The sequence below is a fragment of the Pristis pectinata genome, chromosome 21 (genome assembly GCF_009764475.1).
Source record: "Pristis pectinata isolate sPriPec2 chromosome 21, sPriPec2.1.pri, whole genome shotgun sequence".
Lineage (NCBI taxonomy): Eukaryota > Metazoa > Chordata > Chondrichthyes > Rhinopristiformes > Pristidae > Pristis > Pristis pectinata.
In genome coordinates, this window is record NC_067425.1 from 26,340,474 (window position 1) to 26,365,592 (window position 25,119).

General features: G+C 43.1%; 1 protein-coding gene across 1 annotated transcript; it reads left to right on the forward strand.

Annotated features, from left to right (window-relative positions):
- Positions 1–128: 128 nt before the first annotated feature.
- Positions 129–22,963, forward strand: LOC127581389 (claudin-4-like). The gene is made up of 2 exons (XM_052035770.1): positions 129–689; positions 21,595–22,963. Exons 1-2 carry the CDS (start codon positions 199–201, stop codon positions 22,226–22,228), a joined length of 1,125 nt encoding a protein of 374 aa, XP_051891730.1. The 5' UTR covers positions 129–198; the 3' UTR covers positions 22,229–22,963.
- The last annotated feature ends 2,156 nt before the right edge of the window (positions 22,964–25,119 follow it).

Below are 25,119 nucleotides of genomic sequence, written 5' to 3' on the forward strand. Positions count from 1 at the left end.
GAAACTAGTTACGGTTTCAACGATAAGTGGGTGAAACCCCTTTACGAAGTTATGACCTAATTGGGAGGGGCATTCGAGGGCTGGGACACAATAACCCGCCCACGTGTGTTGAATAAGTACCGTTGTGTTTGCCACACAGCTCTCAGTACGGTTGAAGACAGCAGTGCACGCTAACTGTTTGCAAGAACCGAACCGAGAATGGCATCAATGGGACTCCAGATTCTGGGCATAGCCCTATGTGTGATCGGGTGGCTGGGAGCCATCATAACCTGCGTCCTTCCCATGTGGAGAGTGACCGCTTTCATTGGGAACAACATCGTGGTGGCGCAGATAATTTGGGAAGGTCTTTGGATGAACTGCATTGTTCAGAGCACCGGGCAGATGCAGTGTAAAGTGTACGACTCACTTTTGGCGCTCTCTCAAGACCTCCAGGCTTCCAGAGCTTTGACCGTCATTGCCATTGTGGTAGGAATTCTGGGCATCCTCACCTCCATCGTAGGAGGAAAATGCACCAACTGCATAGAAAACGAGGCAACAAAGGCCAAGGTCACAATTGTATCAGGAATTGTCTTCATCTTGGCTGGGGTGCTGACCCTGATCCCAGTGTCCTGGTCAGCGAACACCATCATCAAGGATTTCTACAACCCGCTGGTCACCGACGCCCAGAGGAGAGAACTTGGCGCCTCCTTGTACATCGGATGGGGCACGTCGGGTCTGCTGATCCTCGGAGGAGCTCTGCTCTGCTGCTCCTGCCCCCCGAAAGAAGACAATGCCTACACCGCAAAGTATTCTGCAGCCAAGTCTTCCGCCAGCAGGAACTACGTGTAAAGAAATGGATCAACGTCTCAAGGCAGTGTTTAGGAAAGCGAGTTCTCTCAGCTTTTCGGGCGACTTTATTTAGACTGTGAAGATCTCTTAAGTGTGGACTTGTTACACAGACGCTTTCTTAACTATAATGGTTAAAACTTCCTTTTCCGTTAAATGGAATCTAATTAAAAGCGCGTTAGCGGAATGTTAAGATTCTTCTCTTAATAGAAGAAAACTGTTTTCACTATAGGTTATTGTAACAAAGGGTTAGGTAATTTTAAATTTTTTTTTGATTCGATACGACTTGTAAATACTTCTGCCCCAAGAAGGGGAATGGGACATTTTTTGCATGTTGACTGGATCCGTTCAATTTAGCGGTAACATTCAGCTGGATGATCCCGTCCGTCATTAAGTCTTGTAATTTCATTTTTAAAATTGTTTACATTTTGTAACTTTAATTTTTTTGTTCATTTGTTTCCGCGCGATATCGGGTTATAGCATGATTTGAAGTGTACTTTGGATTGCAATGTATTCAACACAGTGCACTTTCTGCTTCTAATCTATCAATAAATGTTAAGTTTGTTTCCTTGAGTTGTGCATCGTATGGTGACTTTTGTAAAACAAAAAGACTATGCTCTTAATTTGAATTTCACTTAAGTGTCGAATTACTCGCCGCTCCCGGAGAGGTAGGTTTTGAATTGCCATGGCATCGCTAGGCTCTCTGGCTCATTGTTACGGAGTCGAATATTTGCTTAACAATTTCCCGCAGCCATTCAAAGGTAACGCTGAGTAATCACGTGAGCAATTACTGGCTCGTAATTAAAGACAACGGAGAACTTTCTGTTTAGGAGTGGGTTGCTGAGAATAGGAATGGTAAACCCTTGTACAAGAAGGTTCAGAAATTTTGTTAGCCCTCCTTTATAACTGCTACTTAGGAATGACTTGTTTCTACCTGTGCAGCGAAAATGGGTAATCCGTTAATGGAGCAATACAGTGCTGGAGGAACTCAGCAGGTCAGGCAGTAACCATGGAGAGAAAGAGAAGTTGACATTTTGGGCGGAGCCGTGGAGCTCTCACTCTCCTCTTACCAATAGCCACAGAACAACTTAATCACATTTTCCAACATAGACAAAAAAAATTAAAAAATAAATTTATCAAAGTTTGATATCCTCATGAGGAGATTGAGGCAGATGACCAAGAGTTTGGGAGGAGAATTCTGGAAGTGAAGGTGGAGAGCCTTCAATGGGGCACAGTTTGCATGCAGGTTGGAAGTATGGGTGGGGGGTAAGGAACTGGCAATGAGGGTGATATTGCAGTCAAGCTGTTACCTATTTTAAGTAATAAAGGGACACTGATAAACATTTGAGGGGATTCTGAGTTTTGGTGACCAAGTTTACCAACAAGAAGCCTGCCAGGAGGGTCTTGGAACATGGGTTTCAAAGTAATGATTTTTGGCCTCACAAGCTGAGGCTGGACAGATTGAAAATAGCATAAGTCATGGTCAAAACATTTTGTATTGAGTTCCTTTGATGGTGTCTGCGTAATGCAAAGGGTACATATCATTTTAAGGTTGAGCTCCATATTCTGTTTGCTTCTCTTCAGTGAAGCAGCAGAGGATGAGCTTTGCACTAAAGATGAGGAAGATCAAGGTTCTCTACCACCTTGGACATGACAAGAGACTGCAGATGCTGGAACTTGGAGCAAGAAACAAATTACTGGAGGAATGTTGACTGTCCATTTCCCTCTATGGATGCTGCCTGACTCACTGAGTTCCTCCAGTAGTTTTTTTTTGTCCTCTGTCAACTTGCCCCTCCCTTCCTCCAAACTCCTTGTCTGGCTGTTCCTATCAAGATCCATGAGGAACTTAGAAAAAATTAATTGCTTTCCAATTTTGGGAGCCACCTATCTGATGGCAGATGTTGGTGATGAAATACACCGCTGCCTCTCATGCTTCAGTATAGCCTGAAAAATGTTCCAAGGCCTCAAACCTGTCACTGCAGATGGGATTCCCTATTCTATATCCTTGGTTAACCTAGACTCCACAGGGCACTGGAGAGACACCATCTGTGCAGTCTCTGAACAATTGTAAAATTCAGTGGTAAGTTGGGCAAAACAATGTCAGTATCTCTTCCCAGGCCAACATCCCCAGCAACAAGCTTCTGACCATACTCAACCAATTCCATTGGGCCAGCCTGTATAATCCACATGTCTGAGACCAACTCAAAAACAAGCACAACTGAGTTGCATCACAGTAAGTGATCTCCAGTGGGATAGAGGAAATGCTTCAAGTACATTCTCAAAATCTCCTTCAAAAATGTAACATCCCAACAACTCTTTGGCATCCCTGGCCCATGATCACTCAAGATACAGGAGTATCTATGAAGGTACTGAGTGCCATGTGTTTACATGACAAGTGTGCCTGGGAGCTGAGTGCAAGTTCTGTTGTCTCATGACTCCAGTGCACAGTTGGATTTGACTATGGGTGCTGTGTGTCTGTGTGGAGTTTGCATGCTCTCCCTGTGGTCTTGTGGGTTTTCTGCAGGCGTTTCAGTTTTCTCCCACATCCCAAGGATATGTTCATTGGTAGATTAATTGGCCTCTATAAATTCCTCCTTGTGTAGGTGAATCAGGGTGGAGTTAATGGACATGTGGGAGAGAATAGGCTACAGGGTAATAAGTGAAGATGAAACACATGGGTTTGCTCTGAGAGCCAACTTGGACTCGATAGGCTGTATGAACTCCTACCGTGTCACAAAAAGTATGAGAGCCCAATATCCCCACCAGCACCACCTGTAGCAGAATCTCCAGATCCTGCATTGGACTCTCAGCCCATAAAACTGCAGTGGAAGCAAATCATCTTTGATCCTGATGGACTGCTTAAGAAGGGTTTCTCGAACAGGGGACCTGAGGCCAGGACAGGTTGGAAATGGAAGTGGGCAGCATTAGTGAAAATACAGAGATATAAACAGAAACTAATATTGGGCTCAAGTATGACAGTAGACTTATGTACAGCATGTTTCACTTTCAGATAGCTGCCAGAGAGAGGCATGGAGTTGGTGGCTGGGGAAGTGAGTTTGTGAAAGAGACTGAAGACAAGTGATTTCCCAACAGTTATATGGAGGAAATTCCTGATGATCCAAAACTGGATGTCAAATAAGCACTCTCACAATTTAGAGAGAGTGTAGTGGTCAAGAAAAGGCTAGTCACAAAGTTAGATTCATCAATGTGCACACTGTTCCCAGATGCTTCTGCTGAGTGACAACATGTAGGGAGAATCAGGATAGAAAATCCTGAGGGTAATTGGCAATTGCTTTATTATTGTCACATGTACCAAAATACAGTGAAAAGCTTTATTTTGCATGACAAACATAAGTACATTGAGGTAGTACAAAAGGAAAACAATAACAGATTAAAGAATATAGTGTTACAGTTACAGATAAAGCACAGTGCAGGTAGACAAATAAGGTGCAAGAGCCATGATGAGGTAGATTGAGAGATCAAGAGCTCATCTTTTTTGTACAAGAGCCTGTTCAGGAGTCTTATAACAGTGGGGTAGAAGCTGTCCTTGAGCCTGGTGGAATGTATTTTCAAGCTTTTGTATCTTCTGCCCTATGGAAGGGGGAAGAATAGAGAATGACTGGGGTGGGAGGGGTCTTTGATTATTTTGGCTGTTTTCCCGAGGTAGCTGGAAGTGTGGACACAATCAACAGGGCTGGTTTTCATGGTAGACTGGGCAGTGTTCACAATTCTCTGAAATTTCTTGCATTTTAGGCTCAGCAGCTGCCATACCAAGCTGTGATGTATCCAGATAGGATGCTTTCTATCGTGCATCTGTAAAAATTGGTAGGGTCATTGGGAACATGCCGCACTTCTTTATCCGTCTAAGGAAGTAGAAGCGCTGGAGTGCTTTCTTGGCCATAGTATCTACGTGATTGGACCAGACAAATCGTTGGTGATATTTACACCTAGGATCTTGAAGTTCTCAACCACCTCCATCTCAGCACCATTGATACAGACAGGGGCGTGTACTCCACCCCGCTTTCTGAAGTCAATGACCAGCTCTTTTATTTCACTGACATTGAGGGAAAGGTTGTTGTCTTGATGCCGTGCTACTAGGTTCTCTATCTCCTTCCTGTACTCATCATTTGAGATTCGGCCCACTACGGTGCTGTCATCTGTGAACTCGTAGATGGACAGAGCAGAATCTGGTCATGCAGTTGTGAGTGTATAGGGCGTAAAGTAAGAGGCTGAGGATGCAGCCTTGTGGGGCAGTGGTGTTGAGGATAAGCGTGGCGGAGGTGTTGCTACCTATTCTTACTGATTGTGAGCTCTTGGTAGGGAAGTCAAAGTTACAGTTACAGAGGGGTTGCTGAGTCCCAGGTCTAGGAGTTTGGAGATGAGTTTGTTTGCAATTATGGTACTGAAGGCAGAGCTGTAGTCAATAAATAGGAGTCTCACGTAGGTGTCTTGTTTATCGAGATGTTCCAGAGTTGAGTGTAGGACCAGGGTGATGGAGTCTGCCATGGACTTGTTTAGACAGTAGCCAAGTTGCAGTGAGTTGAGGTTGTCTGGGAGGCTGAAGTTGATGTGTGCCAATGAGCAGCCTTTCAAAGCACTTCATGATGGTGGCTGTCAGAGTTATTGGAGATGATTCTGAGGGACAGGATCAATATGCATTTGGAAAGGCAAGGACTGATTAGGGATGGCTTTGTGCTTGGGAAATTATGTCACACGAATTTGAATGAGGTTTTTGAAGTGGTGATCAAAAAGGTAGATGAGAGCACCCCGGTAGATATTGTCTACATGGATTTTACCAAGGCCTTTGAAAAGGTACCACATGTAGGCTGGTATGGAAGGTTTGTCCAGAAGACTAGATCACATAGGATCTAGGGCAAGCTAGACAATTGGATACAACATTGGCTTGATGGTAGGAAACAGAGAGTGGTGACAGAAGGTTGTTTGACCGGAAACCTGTGACCAACGGTGTGCCACAGGGATTGGTGCTGGGTCATTGGTTGTTTGTCATTTTTATTAATGATTTGGATGAGAATGTAGGTGGTATGGTTTGGAAGTTTGAGGATGATAATAAAATTGGTGGTGTAGTGAACAATGGAGGAGGTTATCTAAGATTACAACAGGATCTTGATCAGTTGGGCCAGTGGGCTGAGGTATGGCCAATGGAGATTAATTCAGATAAATGCGAGGTGTTTCATTTTGGTAAGACAAACCAGGGCAGGACTTATAAAAATAGAGTAAATGGTAGGGCTCTAGAGAGTATTGTAGAACAGAGAGACCTTGGGGTACAGGTACATAGTTCTATGAAAGTGGGGACACATGTAGCCAGGGTGGTGAAGAAGGTGGTTGGCACACTTACTTTCATCATTCAAGTACAGGGACGTTATGTTACAGCTGTACAAGACATTAGTAAAGGTACATTTGGATTACTGTGTACAGTTCTGGTCACCTTGCAATAGGAAGGATGTCATTAAACTGGAAAGGGTGCTAAATAGATGAGGATGTTACTGGGACTGGATTGAGTTATAAGGAGAGGCTCGATAGGTAAGGACATTTTTCCCTGGAGCATAGGAGGCTGTGGGATGACCTTAGAGAGGTTTATAAATGACCTTATAGAGGTTTAAAACTCTATAGAAGCATAGGTAAGGTAAAAGCTGCAGTCTTTTCCCCAGGGCAGTCCAAAACTAGAGGGTATAGGTTTGAAGTCAGAGAACAAAGATTTAAAAGGGACCCAAGGGACAACTTTTTCACACAGAGGGTGGTGCGTATGTGGAATGAGCTGCCAGAGGAAGTGGTAGAGGCAGGTATAACTACGACATTTGGACAGATACATGGATAGGAAAGGTTTAGAGGGATAAGGGTCAAATGCAGGAAAATGGGGCTAGTTCTTTTAGGTAATTTGGTCAGCATGGACAAGTTGGGCTGAAGTTTCTGTGCTGCTAGCTTCATGACTCAAAGAGAGAATTAGAAGACCGTCTGCAAAAGGTGAAAGAAGCCTTATTAGTTTTTCACTTCATAATAATCCTGGAATAATAAGCACTTCTTAGAGCTGAAAACAAGGCCCTATAGTGTTTTATGTGATCCAGCCAGACCTGGTAATGAATGATTAGATGAGTTTTTCGCCATATTCAGTCACACCTGTTCCAGGGACAAATGAGAGCAGAGATGAGCACCGTTCCAGGAGCATGGCGAAGATGAGAGAATGGTGTTTCACAGAAGCAAGACATCAAACATGGAAGTGATGGTATGAGTGAGAATATCAGGAGTTATAATCGATGGGCCAAAGGTGAAACATCTGAGATCTTTGAAGTTCAGTTGTAAGTGAATTTGGAATCACTTTTCTGAGGGGTGGATACAGAGTAAATGGGCTCGGTAAAGGGTGATATGGTGGAAAGTGCTACAGAAAAGTAAACACAGATAGTGATTGAGACATTGGGAGTTGCAAGGCCACTTGTAATGGCAAAATGAAAGGAATGGCTGTGACTATAGATGGGCAACTTTACAGATGAACACACAGATTTCCTTGTCACAGACACTGGATAGATTCCATCCTCTAATTCTGTAGAATCAAAGGCTTCTTCTTATGTTAGATGAAGATGTCTCACATAAGTAAGGATTAAGGCTGCTGTATCCTCAATCAGGGGTCAGAGGGGGTAAATGGTATCCATATGGGGCCACCAGGAATGGGAACTTTAAAAACTAAAGGATAAGCAAATGTCCAAAAGAGTTGATAACAAATTCTACGTGATATATCAATCCAGTACTACATTTTGGATGCTAAACTAGTTCTCATTTGCCCTCTCTGGTCAGTCTAAAAACTCCTATAGCATTATTTCAATGAAATCAATGCCATTATCCCAGGAGAGTTCCCACCAGATGGTTATCCCTCCTTCAATATCACTAGGTACGTGGTGAAACTGCAATAAAGAACTACATGCATGTCAAAGAGCAAAATCAGTATACAATATGCAGAGTTAAGCAACGTCACAATCAGCAGCTCAGATCAAAACTGTGCAGTCCTACCACATCTAGTCATGAATGGCGGTGGACAATTAAACAGCTAATAGAGGAGGAGGAGGCTCCATGAGCAGCCCCATCCTCAACAATGGCAGGAGCCAGCATGACTGCTAATGAAAAGGCTGAAGCATTTGCAACCATATCAGTCAGAAGTGACAAATGAATGATCCAAACTGTTTTCCTACTGATATCTCCACCATCACAGAAATCAGCCTCCAGCCAGCTGCATTCACTCCATATGATATCAAGAAAATGCTGAGAGCACTGGATGCATCAAAGGTTATGGGATGAGACACCATCCCAACTGTAGTACTTAGGTCCAGCACCTCAGAACTTTTCCAGTACAGTCACAACACTGGCATTTACCCAATGAATATCCTGTTCACAAATAAGAGGAAAAGTCCAATCTCACTAATTACTGCTCGATCAGTCTACTTTGAATCATCAGCAAAGTGACAAAAGCTGTCATTGACATGAGGTGACGATTGCACAATGTTACTTAATTACTCACTGCAACAGATCAGATTCTTTATCAGATCAGGAGGCCACTTGGCCCATCAGGTCAACATTGGCTCCCAGCGGAGAAATCCCACTAATTTCAATTTTGCTCCTCATTTCCGTGTATCCGTGGAGCAGTTTCTATGCTGAGGGTATTCGGTTAAACAGGTGGCACATGCCTGCACTTGGAAGGAGACTGCAACACCCAGCAAAAATACACACCATCACAGAGAAATGTGTAAACTCAACAATGACTGCACTGGTGGTCAGGATTGAACACAGGTCTCTGGAGTTGTGAGATAGAAATGTTAACTGTTGCGCTACAATGTTCAGTTTCATTCACAACTCCTCAGCAAGTAAAGCAGTCCATATTTGCTTGCAACAAGACCTATAAAATGTTCAGGCATGAGCTGATCAGTTGCCAGGAACATCATAGAACAGCACAGGAACAGGCCCATGATACCTGTGCCAACCATGGTGCCAATTTAAATGAATCCAATCTGGCTGCACATGGTCCATATCTCTCCAGTCCCTGCCTGTTCATGTGTCTGTCTAAATGCCTCTTAAACATTGCTATTGTATCTACTTCCACCATCACCAGTGGTGGCCCGTTCTGGGTATCTACCACTCTTTGTGTAAAAAACTTGCCTTGCAAATCTCCTGTAAACTTGCCCCCTCTCATCTTAAAGCTATGCCCTCTAGTATTTGACACTTCCACCCTAGGAAAAAGATTTTGACTGACTATCCTATCTATGTCTTTCGTAAATTTATATACTTCAATCAGGTCGCCTCTCAGCCTCCGAAGCTCCAGAGAAAACAATCGAAATTTGTCCACGCTCTCCTTATAGCTAATACTCTCTCATTCGGGCAACATCCCAGTGAACCTCTTCTGCACCCTTTCCAAGCCGCCACATCCTTCCTGTAATGTAGCGACCAGAACTGCACACAGTACTCCAAATGTGGCCTAATCAAAGTTTTATACAGCTGCAACATGACTTGCCAACTTTTATACTTAATGCCACAATCAATGAAGGCAAGTATGCCATATGCCTTCTTTACCACCCTATCTACTTTTGTTGCCATCTTCAGGGAGCTATGATACAAGATCCCTCTGTACATTCATACCACAAAAGTACCAGGCAATCCATTTCAAAAAAGAAAGAGTCCAACTACTTACCCTTGATTATCAATGATATCATCATCACTGAGTCCCCCACCATCTATTTTGTGAGGGTTCACCACTGAGCAGGAATTCACCATAAATTTGGTATTACAAGAGCAGGTCAGAGGCTGAGTGTCCTGTGGCAAGTGGCTCAGTTTCTGACACCCAAAACTTTCTACAGTTTATAAAGTACACATCAGGAGTGGATTACTCTCCACTTGCTAGGTTGATTGCAGCTCCAATAACTCTCAACAAGCTGAAACTAAACATAATTCATCTCAAGTCTGTATGGAGGATCTTGTTCTGCACAGTGGTTATGTTTTCCCCTTTTCAAAAGCGACCACATAAATAGTACTGCACTAATTGTAAAGCACATGATATACTGAGTTCATGAAAGGCACAATATAAATGCAAGCCTTTTCTTGGCTGACAGGAAGTTTGCCATATTTGGATCAGAATTCCAGAGGGTTTTGCACACTATTGATTGATAGCATACCTATCTGAAAACATGTTGCATTACAAATATTTTTAGTTAATTTTTAGTTAACAGGCATATTAGACTCACGATTTAGCTTCACAGAAGTTAGTGCAGCAGTTAGCTCAAGAGCTTCAAGGAACTCCCTCACAAGTAGAATTGCCGTGGCAAATTTTAAGCAATGGTTAAGCCAGAAAGAATGAAATCCTTTGCAACTGTCATGACAGATGCATTAGAGCTTACACAACAGTTGAACAAGAAAGAGTAAGCCTTGCAAGAGATAAAATCACAGCATAATGATTGTAACAGAGGCCAGGCTAACATTAACTAAATAAGATAATGAATGTAAATACCATGAGCAAGCTTTAATCATTGGGTTAGACAGCTATTGATTAGAAAAGTCAGAAAGGAAAAGACTATAATGACATGTAGGTAGAAAATCTGCTAGATAAACTACAGAATCAGAAGGAACAGCTCCAATTATAACAAAATATCTGGATGAAAAGAATACATATGTCAGGTCAAAAATACTGGGCCTAGGCCCAACACCTTAACCAAGAGTTAAGCAATATTGAAGATAGGAAACTCAGATGAGGTCGAGGAGTTCAAGAGCACAGGGAAAGAAGGTTACCCTTGTGAGAAAGCATGGGCTGTAGAACAGTAAAGAGTGCAAGAATTCACAGGGCAGCATGGGCCAATTAGTAACAGAATCCAAGTCTATAAAAACACGTCAAAGGCCTGACAATGAACAGGACATACAACCACTGGCTCTATTTCCTTTTCCCATTCTTTCTGCCAATTTCTTTTATATTACACTTGCTGGTATTCAATTTTATCTGCCATGTGATTGTCCATCCTTGTAGCCTGTAGTTTCCTCCTCACTCTTTAAAGGCTTCCACTTTCTTGAGGAACACTTCAGAGAAGAAAGCCAGAGATGAAGACGATGAAGGTAATTATCTCCTTGCAGGAAGCAACATGTTGTTAATTTTAATCCTGAAATATCTATTTCCATAGATCTTTGGAAGGCCACAATCATTACATAAAGGTTGTCCCTGACTCTATGGTCTAGAAACAAAATAATCATAAAATTATAGAAATAGAATAATAGGAATGACTCTGCACAGAAGAATATCTGAACCAGTCATGGTCTGGTACACTTCTAACAAATCTTTCAACCTTTTTTCCAATAAATTCCCAACTTTTCCCATCTAACTTTATAGCTAAAATTTTTCTCTGAACCATGGTGACCAGAACTGGAAGCAATACTGCAGTTGTGGCCTATCTAGCACAGGTAGTCCCTGGATTCTGTTCCGGAGAACTGTCCATAAGCTGATTTCTCCATAAGTCAGAACTGTCCATTTTCTATAGTAACTCATATCATATCACTCCATGTACATTTGGAATAATTCTTTCATTTCATTGAATATTCACCCTGATACTATCCATAATTAAACTAATGCAATATATACTGAATCAAGTCATTAATGAATTTATTATTATTACTATCTGGAAAAAGCTTTAAAAATGTATGGGAGAATTTACATAAAGTCAGATTTCTGTAAGTCAGGTCATCCATAACCTCGAGAGCCCCTGTATTTTGGACAGGTTCAACACAGCTTCTCTACTTTTGTATTGTGTATATCTATTTACGAATCCCAAAATGTTTTATGGTTTACTAACTCAATGTGTCCTGTCATTTTCAAGGATTGATAGATATTTTGTACCCTTTACAGCTGAGCCACTTAATCTATATTTTCTCTCATTCTATTTGCCAAAGTGTACCATGCCACACTGCTTGTTATTAAATTTAATCTGCCACATTACTTCCCATTCTGACACCCTAAGTCTTCTTGCAGCATGTGATTATTCTTCACACTGTTTGTAACAGTTCTAAGTTTAGTGTCATCACTAATAAATCAATATATATTAAAAAGAGCAATATATAAAAAAAATCTAGAAATTATTCTTAAGGGAGTCCCTTGGCAAAGTCAAAGTCAAAGTCAAGTTTATTGTCATTTGCACAAGTACATGTATGCACAGGCGCAATGAAAAACTTACTGGCCACAGCATCACAGGCACATAGCACTAGAGGCACAATATTCACAAGAAAAACATAAATTAAACACAAATTATACAAAATTATACAAGAAAGAACACAACTAGAACAAACAAAAAACAAAGTTCATTGTAGTGCAAAGTGGTCTTAGTGCTGCTGTACTGAGGTAGTGATTAGGGTTGTGCAGGTTGGTTCAAGAACCGAATGGTTGAAGTAGCTGTTCTTGAACCTGGTGGTGTGGGACTTCAAGCTTCTGTACCTCCTGCCTGATGGTAGCTGCGAGAAGATGGTATGGCCTGGATGGTGGGGATCTTTGATGATAGATGTTGCCTTCTTGAGACACTGCCTCATGTAGGCACTTTTGATGGTGGGGAAGGAAGTGCCTGTGATGTACTGGGGTGAGTCCACTACTCTCTGCAGCTTTTTATGTTCCTGCACATTCGAATTGCTATACCAGACCATGGTGCAACCAGTCAAGATACTTTCAACATACATTGAATTGAGGATAACTCACTTCATTTATTTGTTTGGGTTCTGAGTTGAAAGATAAACTGACATGGGAACCACAGATCTTTCCACAGATGGGATAAGTAGGAGGATAGTTTGTAAGGAGGCACACTCCTTCTACCATTTACATGGGGCTTCCTTGTGCTCCCGATGCCAGCCCAAATGATTCTTCTCTGCTTCAAGCAGACATGGGCAACTGACTCCCAGAGTCAGTACAGATGTTGCATTTTCTCAAGGAGGCTTTGAGCACATCCTTGAATCCTCTGTCTACCTGGTAATATCCTCTCATGACAGAGCTAAGAATAGAATGTCTGTTTTGGGAGTCTGACGTTAGGCATGTGAGCGACGAGGGTTGCCCAGCATAGCTAACTGAATATAATTAGAGCCGCAGTGCTGGGCATGTTGGCCCTGGAGAAGACACTGACATTGTTATGCTTATATTGCCATTGGATTTGGAGGGTTTTGTGCAGACAGTAGTGGTGGAATCTCCCCAGCTCCTTGAGGAAGTCCAGGTCTCAGAAGTGCTTAGGATGGCAAGGATCACTGCTGTCCAGTAGATCATGAGCTTTGTCACAAGTCATGGCCTTGGTCTTCAAACATGCTTTCCTTCAGATGACCAAAGATTATGCTGGTGCACTGAAAGTGATGAGTTTCATCAGTGATATCTGCCTTTACTGAGAGCTGGCTCCTGAGATATGGGAAGTGGTGCATGCTTTCCAAAACTGTGAACCTTTATGCTTCAGTGAATGAGCTGATGATGACTTGAAGTTTGGCCTTTGAACGTGTGCAAACACAAACATTGTCTGCAGACAGCAGCTCGACTACTGAGGTTAGGATGACCTTGGTTCTGGAGTAGAAATGGTTAAGGTTGAACAGTTTCCCACTAGTCCTCTCAATTAACTCCACTCCAGCAGGAGGTGAGTTTCAGCATTGGTACAAGAAAGATTGAAATATGTTCGGGCAAAGATGTAACCTTGCTTGACAAGAGACTACACTGAGATTAGATTTGTTGTGGATGCATTAGTTAGGAATATGGTTTGCTTGCCATCTTGAAGCAGATGTAAGATGGTGATGAGTTTCTGAGCACTGCCAAGTTTGAGAAGAGTGTTCCATAGTCTCTACTGATTGACAGAGCCAAAGGCTTTAGCAAGGTTGAAAAAGACTATGCACGTGGCTGGTGCTGCTCCCTGCATTTCTTTTGGAGTTTTCCACTGTATCTCTAGATGTATGAAAGCCACACTGCAATTTGGAGAGTAGTTGTTTGACTACTGGGAGGAGCTGGTTGATCAGGACTGCTCCTCTGTAGTTATATTTGTCTCCTCTCTTGAAGATTGTCTCGATTATAACATCTCTGATGTCCCCTGGCATATTCTCCTCTTCTCTGATATGGACAATGAAGTTGTGAATTTTTGATTAAATTTCCTTACTGCTGACTTTTAGAGTTTCAGTGAGGATACCATCTGTTCCCAAGGCCTTGTTGTTTTTATGTGCCTACAGTCTTTTATACTTCTTATTGGTCAGGTTGATGGCCTGAATAGATTACTGTGGGAATGGGGTCAAGACACTAATGTGAAGGACAGATTTTCCAGCAGGTGCTAACTGCCTCTATCACCTCTTGATCTTGACCCCATTAGTTAATGTATGTTACCTCCATAGAGTAAAACCTGATTCCTTCAAACTCCCCCCACAATAGGTGATCAAATTTCTGTGGGAGGTTTTTTCAGAGAAATAAGCAAAGGCACAGATAAAAAGGATTCAACATCCCTGTCTCATCAATACCTGCAAACCTACACCTTGGAAGGGACAGCAGGAAAACTGTGAATTTAACTTTTCGGGGTTGAATGAATTGCAAAGGCCTCACAGAGTTGGAATCCAACATGAACCTGGTGGCAGGAGCTTTAGATGCTCGACTAACAAAACTGCTTCCTAAATCTGCTTCCTGCTGGTGTTTGCTTCATTGTTAATGGTGGCAGAGGACAGGGAACCTTGGAGTTTGTATGTGTAGGTAAATATATACCAGTGCGCATAAGAGGAGAAGAAATATTTGAAGTGAGATATCAACAAGGCATTACTGCTCATGCTGCATTGTTAGAGGTAGTGTCATTTGGATGAGATGTTAAACTGAGGCTTCTTCTGGCCGCTCAGGTCAAAGTCAAAGTCAAAGTTGAGTTTATTGTCATATGCACAAGTGCAATGAAAAACATGTTTGCAGCAGCAGCACAGGCACATAGCATCATATAAGCAGCATTCACAAAAAAATTATGCACAATTTTTACAAGAAAGGACATAATTAGAACGAAGGGTTTATTTTAGCACAAAGTGATCAATGTGGTCTTAGTATTGCTAAATTGTACTAATTAGGGTTGTGCCAGTTGGTTCAAGAACCAAATGGTTGAAGGGAAATAGCTGTTCTTGAACCTGTGGTGTTGGACTTAAGGCTTCTGTACCTCCTGTGAGAAGATGGCATGGCCTGGATGGTGGGGCCAATGATAAGAACCCATGAACATTCAGAGAAGAACAGGGAATTCTCATGATGATCAGCACTACATTTGTCTCTCAACCAATATTACTAAAGCTAATGATCAAATTTCTGCTCATTTAACTTTGTTGTGTGTAAGTTGGCTGTTATATTTCTAATATTACAAAATTAAATGCATATCATTGACTTAAAAAGCATTGAAATGTCCTAATGTTGCAAAAGATGTTAAATACTGGAATCCTGGTCTTTTTATATCTGGAACAACCCAGATCTTTGTCAAGATTGAAATGGTGGATGCCTTTTGTGATCAAGAAATTATTTTTGACTGGTTGTCAGATTTAGATGACCTTTTCTCCTTAGGTCAAGATCAAAAATGGCTTGCTTCTACCAAGGAGTATAATTTTCCTGTGAGTGATTTCTTTCAAATTAGAATAGCCAATGGCAACCAGCTACCACATGGACATGGATAATAAATCTGATTCTGAGTCTCCCTACCTCTGACCTCTTTTCCCTAAGTGCCTCCCTCAGTCTCCCCATTTCCTTAGTCCCTCCCTCCACCTTTGCTCACCTCCTTCCTGGTTAGTGCATTCCATCTTTGTTCCCCTCTTGATTCCCACTCTGACCCTGCTGCTACTCATTCTCCAGCTGCTGGAGAGCGTGGCCACCCACCAATAGCGGTGGCTTGCCTTTTTCAAGGCTCTCTCCCCAATTGCCAATACTGTCCCCTGTCCACACCCACCCCTGGTCCCAGCAGCCCAGCTACCTGAAACTCTATGCACTTTAGGATGAGCCAGAGGTGATCAGGACTGCTAATCACTGATCTTTATCCCTGGCTAATGATGAAGCAACGTTAAACTGCAGATATAATCTGGCCTTGTTCATTGCATCTGGATGGCAACAATATCAATTTTCATTTATACAGTTCTGCTAACATAACAAAAACTTAACAGTGCACTTCACAGCAGTGTTAGCAAAGTATTGATGCTTACTACAAGGAACTATTAGGGCAAAATCTTGGTCAATGTAGGTTTCAATGATGTACTTAAAGAAGGAATGAGAGACAACAGCAGAGCAGGCCCAGGGAAGGAATTCGAACGCGTCCCTTGGCGGCTGAAGGCATGAATGCCAATGGCAGAGAATTTACACTTAGGGATAAGCAAGAGGACTGAATTGGAGGAGCACAGATTTCTTGGAGGGCTGCAGGGCCCTTAAGGATAATAGAGATGGAGAGGGGAAGGACGTGGAGGAATTTAAAAATAAACATGAGAATTTCTCAATCAATGTTTTGATAAATGTGAGCCAATGCAGGAGAACGAGCACAGGGGTGATGGGTGAATTGATGATGCAAGTTAGAACATAGGCATCAGAGTTTTGGATGATTTCAAATGCATAGAGATTAGAACAGGGAATGAGCCAGTCAGTGTTTCGAAACAGTTAAATCCAGAGGTAACAAAGGCACGCAAGAGGATCTCAGCATCAGATGAACTGAGGCAGAGATGGGTGATGTTACAGAGGTGGAAATAAATGATCTTCTTAGTGGTGGATACAAGGTCTGTAAGTCAGTCCAGGGTCATATGACATCAGGATTGCAAACAGTCTGGTTCAGGTTCAGTGTATCGTTCAAGAAAGGGATGGAGTCAGTGGCAGGATGCAGAGCTTGTCATAAAAACAGTAAATACTGGAAACACTTAGTGGCCAGCAGCATTCACTGAGAGAGAACTGGAGCTAATGCCCCAGGTTGTAGACCCTTTGTCAGTTCTGAGTCAATGGCCTATCCTTGCCAGTGTTGATTTGGCACTTGCTCTGTCAAATTGCACAGGAAGACAAGTCTTAGTGGAATCAAACTAGGTGTCAGGTACAGCAAGAGGCAGATCATGTACAAATAGCAGAACTACTGAAGGAAAGTGACAGTGACACAGGGAACAATTAGACAGTGTTGGATAGATATAAGAAACAGTTGGAGAACTGAGAGAGAGAGAGAGAGAGAGGGAGACATGAGTGAGAAGCAGACAGAAGGTTTGGAATAGTATAAGGATGAATTAGCCAGGGATCCAGGTAGTCTGAGAGGAAAAAGGAATAGGACCCAATAGGTGGGTGCTCACTTGGTAGCTGTAATGGGAATCGCCAAAGAAAAGGGTGATGGAAAGTACTGGCTTGGGAAGTTGACAAGTGGGAATGTTGTATGCCCAGCACTGCACCAGGATGGCACCTACTGAGACCAAACCATGGCAGCCTCAGAACCTTACCACCATCCATAAGCCCTTCACTACAGGAAAAAGGCAGAGTATCTTTTGTATTTTATGATGTCTTGTTAACAGCTGAGAATAAGTTATTTTCTGAACTGGTTTAAAGTGGATTGATCGGTGAATTTTATAATGTAGCATGAGATGTGGTAACTGACGAGGTCATTTCAATTTGCTTGGGGGGGAAGAGAGGGAGAGAGAGAGTGCTAGAGCGAGTGACAGCAAGAGAACACTATTAGGTGTTTGTTAAATCTGCATTGGCTGGAAACAAGGAAAGGTCTTAAGAGAACACCTACCACTCAAGAGCATCAGAGCATCACAGCATCAAGTCAAGGAAGTGGGGTCTGTATAAGGAGTGATGGAAACGATGAGGTGGAATTCCTATAAAGCGGTCAGACTGGAGAAGAATACTAAGTTTACCAACCTTGAGGGCTAGGCAGACTGCACAGAGAGAAGGGGGAAAAATGTGACTATGTTGTCCTAGATGGTGACGGAAATGGAAAGAGACAAAAGGGACTGCAGATGCTGGAATCTGAAGCAACACACAAAACACTGGAGGAACTCAGCAGGTCAGGCAGCATTCAAGGAGGGAAGTGGACAGTTGACATTTCAGGTTGAAACCCTTCATCTGGACGGGACTGGTCTAGATGAAGGGTCTCAACCTGAAATGTCAACAGTCCACTTCCCTCCATAGATGTTGCCTTACCTGCTGAGTTCCTCTAGTGTTTGGTGTTGCCCAACAAAATCAAAGGGACTTGTGTGAGACCAGACAACTCCTACTGGTAACCAGCTCAAACAAAATTGTAATGGGATCTATCACAAAGATATCTGTGACAGGAGGAAAGCAGTCAGGAGGCATTAGTTTACCCTACTCAGCTAATCATGCCTAGCCTGAGGATTGGTTTCTTTGAGCCTAGAGTTTTAGTCACCTAGGAGGATCACTTTGCTGCCTCTGGTCCACAGGCCATGGGTTTTTTCCGAGGTTGTAATAGAGGCTCACCTTTGCTTCATCCATTGTATCTAGGGTTATGGTGTATGCACCATTTCCATATTAGAATGAGCTGGAGGGTCATGAGACATCCACATTCTACTAGTGGACTTGCTGATATGCCAGACTAACTCATTCTTGCTGGTGAATCCCACTCTATAAAGATGGGGTTGCTCTCCAACAAACTTTCCACTGTAGTAGAGCTAATCTATGAGACAAATGGGAAACTAACCAAACCACATCATATCTACTCTATCATCATTCCAACCCCAGTCTCATTGAGCTGCAGTGTGCAGACACTGTTTATGTTTATGTAGGTTTGGAGGCTGAGCTTCACATCATCACTAACTCATTCACTAAGGAATACAGAAAATGGGCCGAACAAAACAAAGGTCCTCTACCAACCTGTTCCTGCTGTACAACAACACCCCACAATAAGACAGGTCCATGACCACTTCCCAAATCTCAGCACGTGCTTCTCAGTGAAGGCAGACATTGATGAAATTCACCACCGCTTTCAGTGCACCAGCACAATATTCAGTTGCCTGAAGAAGAGTGTCTGAAGATCAAGCCTCAATCCCAGCACAAAACTCATGGTTTACTGTGCACAGTGATTCCTTCTCTACTCTATGCATTTGAGACAGTGACCATTCATACCAGGCATTTCAAAACATTCAAGAGGTACCACCAACCCTGTCTCTGCAAAATACTCCAAATCCATTGGCAGCCTAAGTGTATGAATGCCAGTGTCCTCCCTCTGATCAATATTCCCAGCAGCAAGGCTATTATTGCATTCAGTTGTAAGGGCCAGACCGTGTCAAATGCATGTCTGGCACCAGAGTCAAAAAACAGGCACTCTGTACAGGTAGACAAAGGAAATAATTCATGCATGTTTTCACAGCTTCCTTGAAAAAAATGGGGATCTTTTACCCATGACAACTCAAAATGGCAGAGCATTTGGGAAGTCATTGAGAACAAAGGCATCGGAAACACAGGAAACAAATGTAAATGGAAGAAAGAATGTACTACTTCCCAAACTGTTACCAACCCCGCCCCATTAAACACCACCTTCCTCATCTGGGAGTATGTGGATCCCAAACATCTCAATCAACGGAACTGAAGTTACCATTGACCCCAAGGGATTGCCAAATAAGAAGCAGCATGTGTCTTTAAAGATTCCATACAAGGACTTGACTTTCTGAACATTGTGGGGAGGGTAGATGGGAAAAAGGGAATATCTCTGATAGGGTGACATTAGGGTTGTGATAGGGATAGACTGTTGACAAAGTTTATCAGGATGACAATTAATGGAGAAGGGGGGAAACGAGAGAGGGGAAGAGAGAGACGGAAGAAGAGATAGTGGGGGAAAGAGGAGGAGGAAGAGAGAGAGCGAGAGAGAGAGCAAGCGGGGAAGAGAGAGGGGGGCAAGAGACAGGGGGATGTGAGAGAGAGGTGGCGAGATAGGGGAGAGGAGGAGAGGGGGGGAGAGAGAGAGGGGGGGAGAGAGAGAGGGGGGGAGAGAGAGAGGGGGAGAGAGAGAGGGGGGGAGAGAGAGAGGGGGGGAGAGAGAGGGGGGAGAGAGAGGGGGGGAGAGAGAGGGGGGGAGAGAGAGAGAGGGAGGGTGTGTGAGAGAGAGAGAGGGAGGGAGGGAGTGAGAGAGGGAGAGAGGGAGAGAGAGAGTGAGGCAGAGAGAGAGAGAGTGAGGCAGAGAGAGAGAGAGTGAGGCAGAGAACAAACAAAGGACAAAGTTGTAAACTGGGGAACTGAGGACATTTAAGGAGATGAAGAGAGAAAGAAAACAAAAGACAGGAATGTAAAAGCTGGAAAATGGAGAGCTATACAAAATGCCCAGCAGGTGAGGGAAAAACTGAATCAATATTACAGATGAATGACCTTCACCAGAACTGGCCAGTTCTGATACAGACAGACAAAGTTGTTGAATTTGATATTGGGTCCAGAGAACTGCAACTGCATCAGATGCAAGATGAGGTACTGGTTCTCAAGTTTACATTGAACCTTTTAGTAAAAGTGCAGGAAGCACACAGAAAAGAGAATGGAAGTGGGACTATGATGGAGAATTAAAGTGGCAGGCAACAGAAGCTCAGAGTTGCCCCTGCAGATTGAATGCAGATGCTCTGTGAAGGCATCACTCAATATGTATTTAGTTTTTCCAATGTAGAGGAAACCATAGCATGAGCACCAGGTGTAGCACACTAGACTGGAAGACATGCAAGTGATTTCTTGCTTCACAAAGGACTGCCTTGTTTCCTGGAAGGCGCAAAAGGAAAGGGCAGGAGTTGCATGGAAAGGTGCCACAAGAAGGGCCGTGAGCGGTAAAGCCCTAAGAGCCATTCAGAGAATTGCAAAGGGAACAGTTCCTTTGGAAAGCTAAAAGTGGAGGGGAAGATACATCTGGTGATGGACGTGTCAAAGGTGGTGGAAACTGCAAAGGACGATCTGTTGAATGCAGAGTCTGGTGAGGTGGAAGGTGATGATGAGGGGAACTCCATGTCTGCCCTGTCCAGGAGGAAGGTGGGTGAGATCAGAGATTCAGGAAATGGATGAAACATGGTTGAGAGTTTTGTCAACTATGGAAGAAGGGAAAACTATTGTTCAGGAAGGAAAACATCTCAGAAGCAACTGCGTGGAAAGTCTCGTCTTTGGAACAAGTGCAACAGAATTGGAGGAAGTGGGAGAATGGAATGGAGTCCTCACATGGGGTAGGGTAGAACTTCTGTCATAGAACTTCTGTTACTCCTGCACTCTTTTTTTAAACCTTGTTTCTCAGTGTCCGCAGATGCCCATGAACGCTGTGTACGAATCATTTCATTACCATCCCGTAGAGAAGTGCTAAACATCAGCTTTTAATCAACTCCACCCGAAGGAATCAGAGAAGAAAACAGGTTGCAGTAAAGGCATCTGGTGATTTGAGCTGAGTTTAAAAAGAGTTGGAATGTGAATGTTACTGGGTGGAGGTGAAATTCCTTTGTCCTAAGTAGGATATTATTTACAATAGGTAATGTAATTTACCAATAAAAAAATCTTTACAGGGAGAAAATATATTTAGCTGCAAACAGTGGTGTCCGAAGGACACAAATGTTTTACTAAACATTCCACATGGCACTTGAGTTATCAAAAGCACCTGAAAAAGATAATGGAATCTGGTTCAACGGGTAATCCCTGTTTTCAGTTATGTGGACAGCAGCGAATGCCCGCCCACTGACGAAGGGATACAAAGGACAGGGCATTTACTGATTGTCTTCAGGTTGTTCCGGATCGTCTAAGCAGTTACTGGCGATTTCTTTCCCGCTCCCGAAAGTCGCAGATTGCTTGTGCTAAAGTTCGAGAATGGCATCAATGGGACTGCAGATTCTGGGCATAGCCCTGTGTGTGTTCGGGTGGCTGGGCGCCCTTCTCACCTGCGTCCTTCCCATGTGGAGAGTGACCGCTTTCATTGGGAACAACATCGTGGTGGCGCAGATAATTTGGGAAGGTCTTTGGATGAACTGCATTGTTCAGAGCACCGGGCAGATGCAGTGTAAAGTGTACGACTCACTTTTGGCGCTCTCTCAAGACCTCCAGGCTTCCAGAGCTTTAACAGTTATCTCCCTTGTGGTGGGAGTCATCGGTATCCTTGTCTCCATCATGGGAGGAAAATGCACCAACTGCATAGAAAACGAGGCAACAAAGGCCAAGGTCACAATTATAGCGGGAATTGTCTTCATCTTGTCTGGGGTGCTGACCCTGATCCCAGTGTCCTGGTCAGCGAACACCATCATCAAGGATTTCTACAACCCGCTGGTCACCGACGCCCAGAGGAGAGAACTTGGCGCCTCCTTGTACATCGGATGGGGCACATCGGGTCTGCTGATCCTCGGAGGAGCTCTGCTCTGCTGCTCCTGCCCCCCGAAAGAAGACAATGCCTACACCGCAAAGTATTCAGCACCTAGGTCTGTTGCTACGAGCAAGAACTATGTGTAACTTGGAAAGAAATAGATACGAACCAGATTCTTGAGATAAAATCACATTAAATTTGTGCATTTTATACACTTTCCTCGTTGAGGAACTAAGCCAATTTGCTCTAAAGTGTTTAAGTAATTAGCTGTATTATTTTAACCTAGCAACTACTGTAAAACTATGCGTTTGGATTGTCGATTAACGTGATCAGTAAGGGGGTGAATTTGAATCTGCATCTGCACGCAACGTAACTTCAGGTGCAGCGAATTTAAATCTGACGAGAATCTGATAATAAAGGAATTCGTTAAAGGAAGGTTTTGATGGAGATGCGATTTTGTAAAAGAACCAATGCTTAGTAGTGATGATGTATAATAAAAATGCATTACCAGTTAGTAAGAAAACCTCCCTTGTGAAGTCGTATTTGATAAGTAATTAGTACCTGTCGACAGGGGAGTATGGAGTAAATGGAAATAACCCGCCGCCATTTCACATAGTGGGAAGGTGGAACTTGTAAAATGGGTCTCTTTGCTACACCAGCAGTTCAGCCCTTTGGAAGTGTGTTAATACTATTTTATATTTACTTTGCAACCATGTGATTTGAAGTTATAACTTTTAAAATCTTTTATTATTTTCTTATTGCTACATGTTAAGGATTGTATTAACCTTTTCCCATGACTTTTGAGCATTTTCTTGAAGGCTTTAGGGAACTTAGTAAAATTGTTAATCACAAGGGGTGAAATAAAATCCATATTACATTCAGATTTTCTTGTCCATTTTATTTCTGGTGGGTGAAATGTGGACGTTAGGCCAAAGAGCTCAGTAGTAAAGGAGAGGGGGATTTGGATATACAGATAGCCTGTTCCTACCTTTGGTGATGTGTATAAGCACCCAGAAAAACAGCCTTCATTTCGGAAGGCAGAGAATTAAAAGACAGTGAAATTTGTATTGCACTTTGATTAAAAAACACTTGGTGTTTAACCAAAGTGAAATACAATAGTTCTGACCTCCAACCAAATATAAATGCACTGGAAAGTAGTGTAACATTAATAAAATAACTGAAACTTGGGAAGGACTGAAGTAGCTTGGCCTAGCTTCCGAAATGGAAGACTTTCAAAGGTGGTGAAAGGATTTAGTGAGCTAGAAAGGTTTCCACTTGCAGGAGACCACAACTGGTGGCCACTACTAAATCCCCTTTATTAGTTCAGAAAATGTATTTAGTCAGTTAGAATGCACAACTCATTGCAAGTAGTTGTGCAGAGTAATGAGTAAAGTAAGAAAGACGAGTTTAAGGAGAGATTTGGTGCTTGAAGCCTTTGGCTGCTAAAGCTCTGATGATGGAAGGATTAAAACTGGGGATGATGAAAATGCCAGGAATAGAGCAGATATCTTGGAGGATTGGAGATATGGAGTCATCATGGAGGGATTTGAATTTTGATAATCAAGAAATTAAGATATCTTTATTAGTCACATGTACATCGAAACACGCAGTAAAATGCATCTTTTGCGTAGTGTTCTGGGGGCAGCCTGCAAGTGTCGCCACGCTTCCGGCACCAACATAGCATGCCCACAGCTTCCTAACCCGTACATCTTTGGAATGTGGGAGGAACCGGAGTACCCAGAAGAAACCCACGCAGACACGGGGAGAATGTACAAACTCCTTACAGACAGTGGCCGGAATTGAACCTGGGTTGCTGGCGCTGTAAAGTGTTACACTAACCGCTACACTACCATTCCTGCTGTTATTATTTACTTAATAAGAGTCCAATATAGCTCAGCAGTGGTGATGGGGTGAGAGGAATGGTATGAGAAACAGGATGGGGGTAGTAGTTTTGGCTAACCTTGAATGTATAGGAAAGGCTTTCAGCAGCAAATGAACTGAGATGAGCTCTGTAATAAAAGTGGAAACAGATGGTCTCTAAGGCATGGATATGTGATCCAAAGCTAATCTGAGCCCCATTATGACACCATGGTTATGTAAGAGGAGTAGGGATAGCCCAGGAAATTATAGACCGGTAAGTCTTACCTCAGTGGTTGGTAAGCTGATGGAGAAGATCCTGAGAGGAAGGATTTATGAACATTTGGAGAGGTATAATATGATTAGGAATAGTCAGCATAGCTTTGTTAAGGGCAGGTCCTGCCTTACGAGCCTGATTGAATTTTATGAGGATGTGACTAAGCACATCGATGAAGGGAGAGCAGTAGATGTAGTGTATATGGATTTCATTAAGGCATTTGATAAGGTACCCCATGCGAGGCTTATGGAGAAGGCGAAGAGACATGGGATCCAAGGGGACATTTCAGTGTGGATCCAGAACTGGCTGGCCCACAGAAGTGGTTGTTGAGGGGTCGTATTCTGAGTGGAGGTCGGTGACCAGTGGTCTACCTCAGGGATCTGTACTGGGACCCTTACTATTTGTGATTTTTATAAATGACCTGGATGAGGAAGTGGAGGTGTGTGTTAGTAAGTTTGCGGATGACATGAAGGTTGGGGGTGTTGTGGATAGTTTGGAGGGCTGTCAGAGGTTACTGAGGGATATAGATAGGATGCAGAGTTGGGCTGAGAAGTGGCAGATGCAGTTCAACCCAGATAAGTGTGAAGTGGTTCATTTTGGTAGGTCAAATATGTTGGCGGAATATAGTCTTAATGGTAGGACTCTTGGCAGTGTGGAGGATCAGAGGGATCTTGGGGTCCGGGTCCATAGGATGCTCAAAGTGGCAGCGCAGGTTGACTCTGTGGTTAAGAAGGCATATGGTGTATTGTCCTTCATCAATTGGGGAATTGAATTTAGGAGCCGTGAGGTATTGTTGCAGCTATATAGGTCCCTGGTCAGACCCCACTTGGAGTACTGTGCTCAGTTCTGGTTGCCTCATTACAGGAAAGATGTGGAAGCCATAGAGAGGGTGCAGAGGAGATT

Coding starts and splice junctions, on each gene's coding strand:
- LOC127581389 (XM_052035770.1), top strand. CDS start 199: ATGGCATCAATGGGACTCCAGATTCTGGGCATAGCCCTATGTGTGATC. Junction 690..21,594: donor AGAGAACTTGGCGCCTCCTT/GTACATCGGATG, acceptor CTAAAGTTCGAG/AATGGCATCAATGGGACTGC.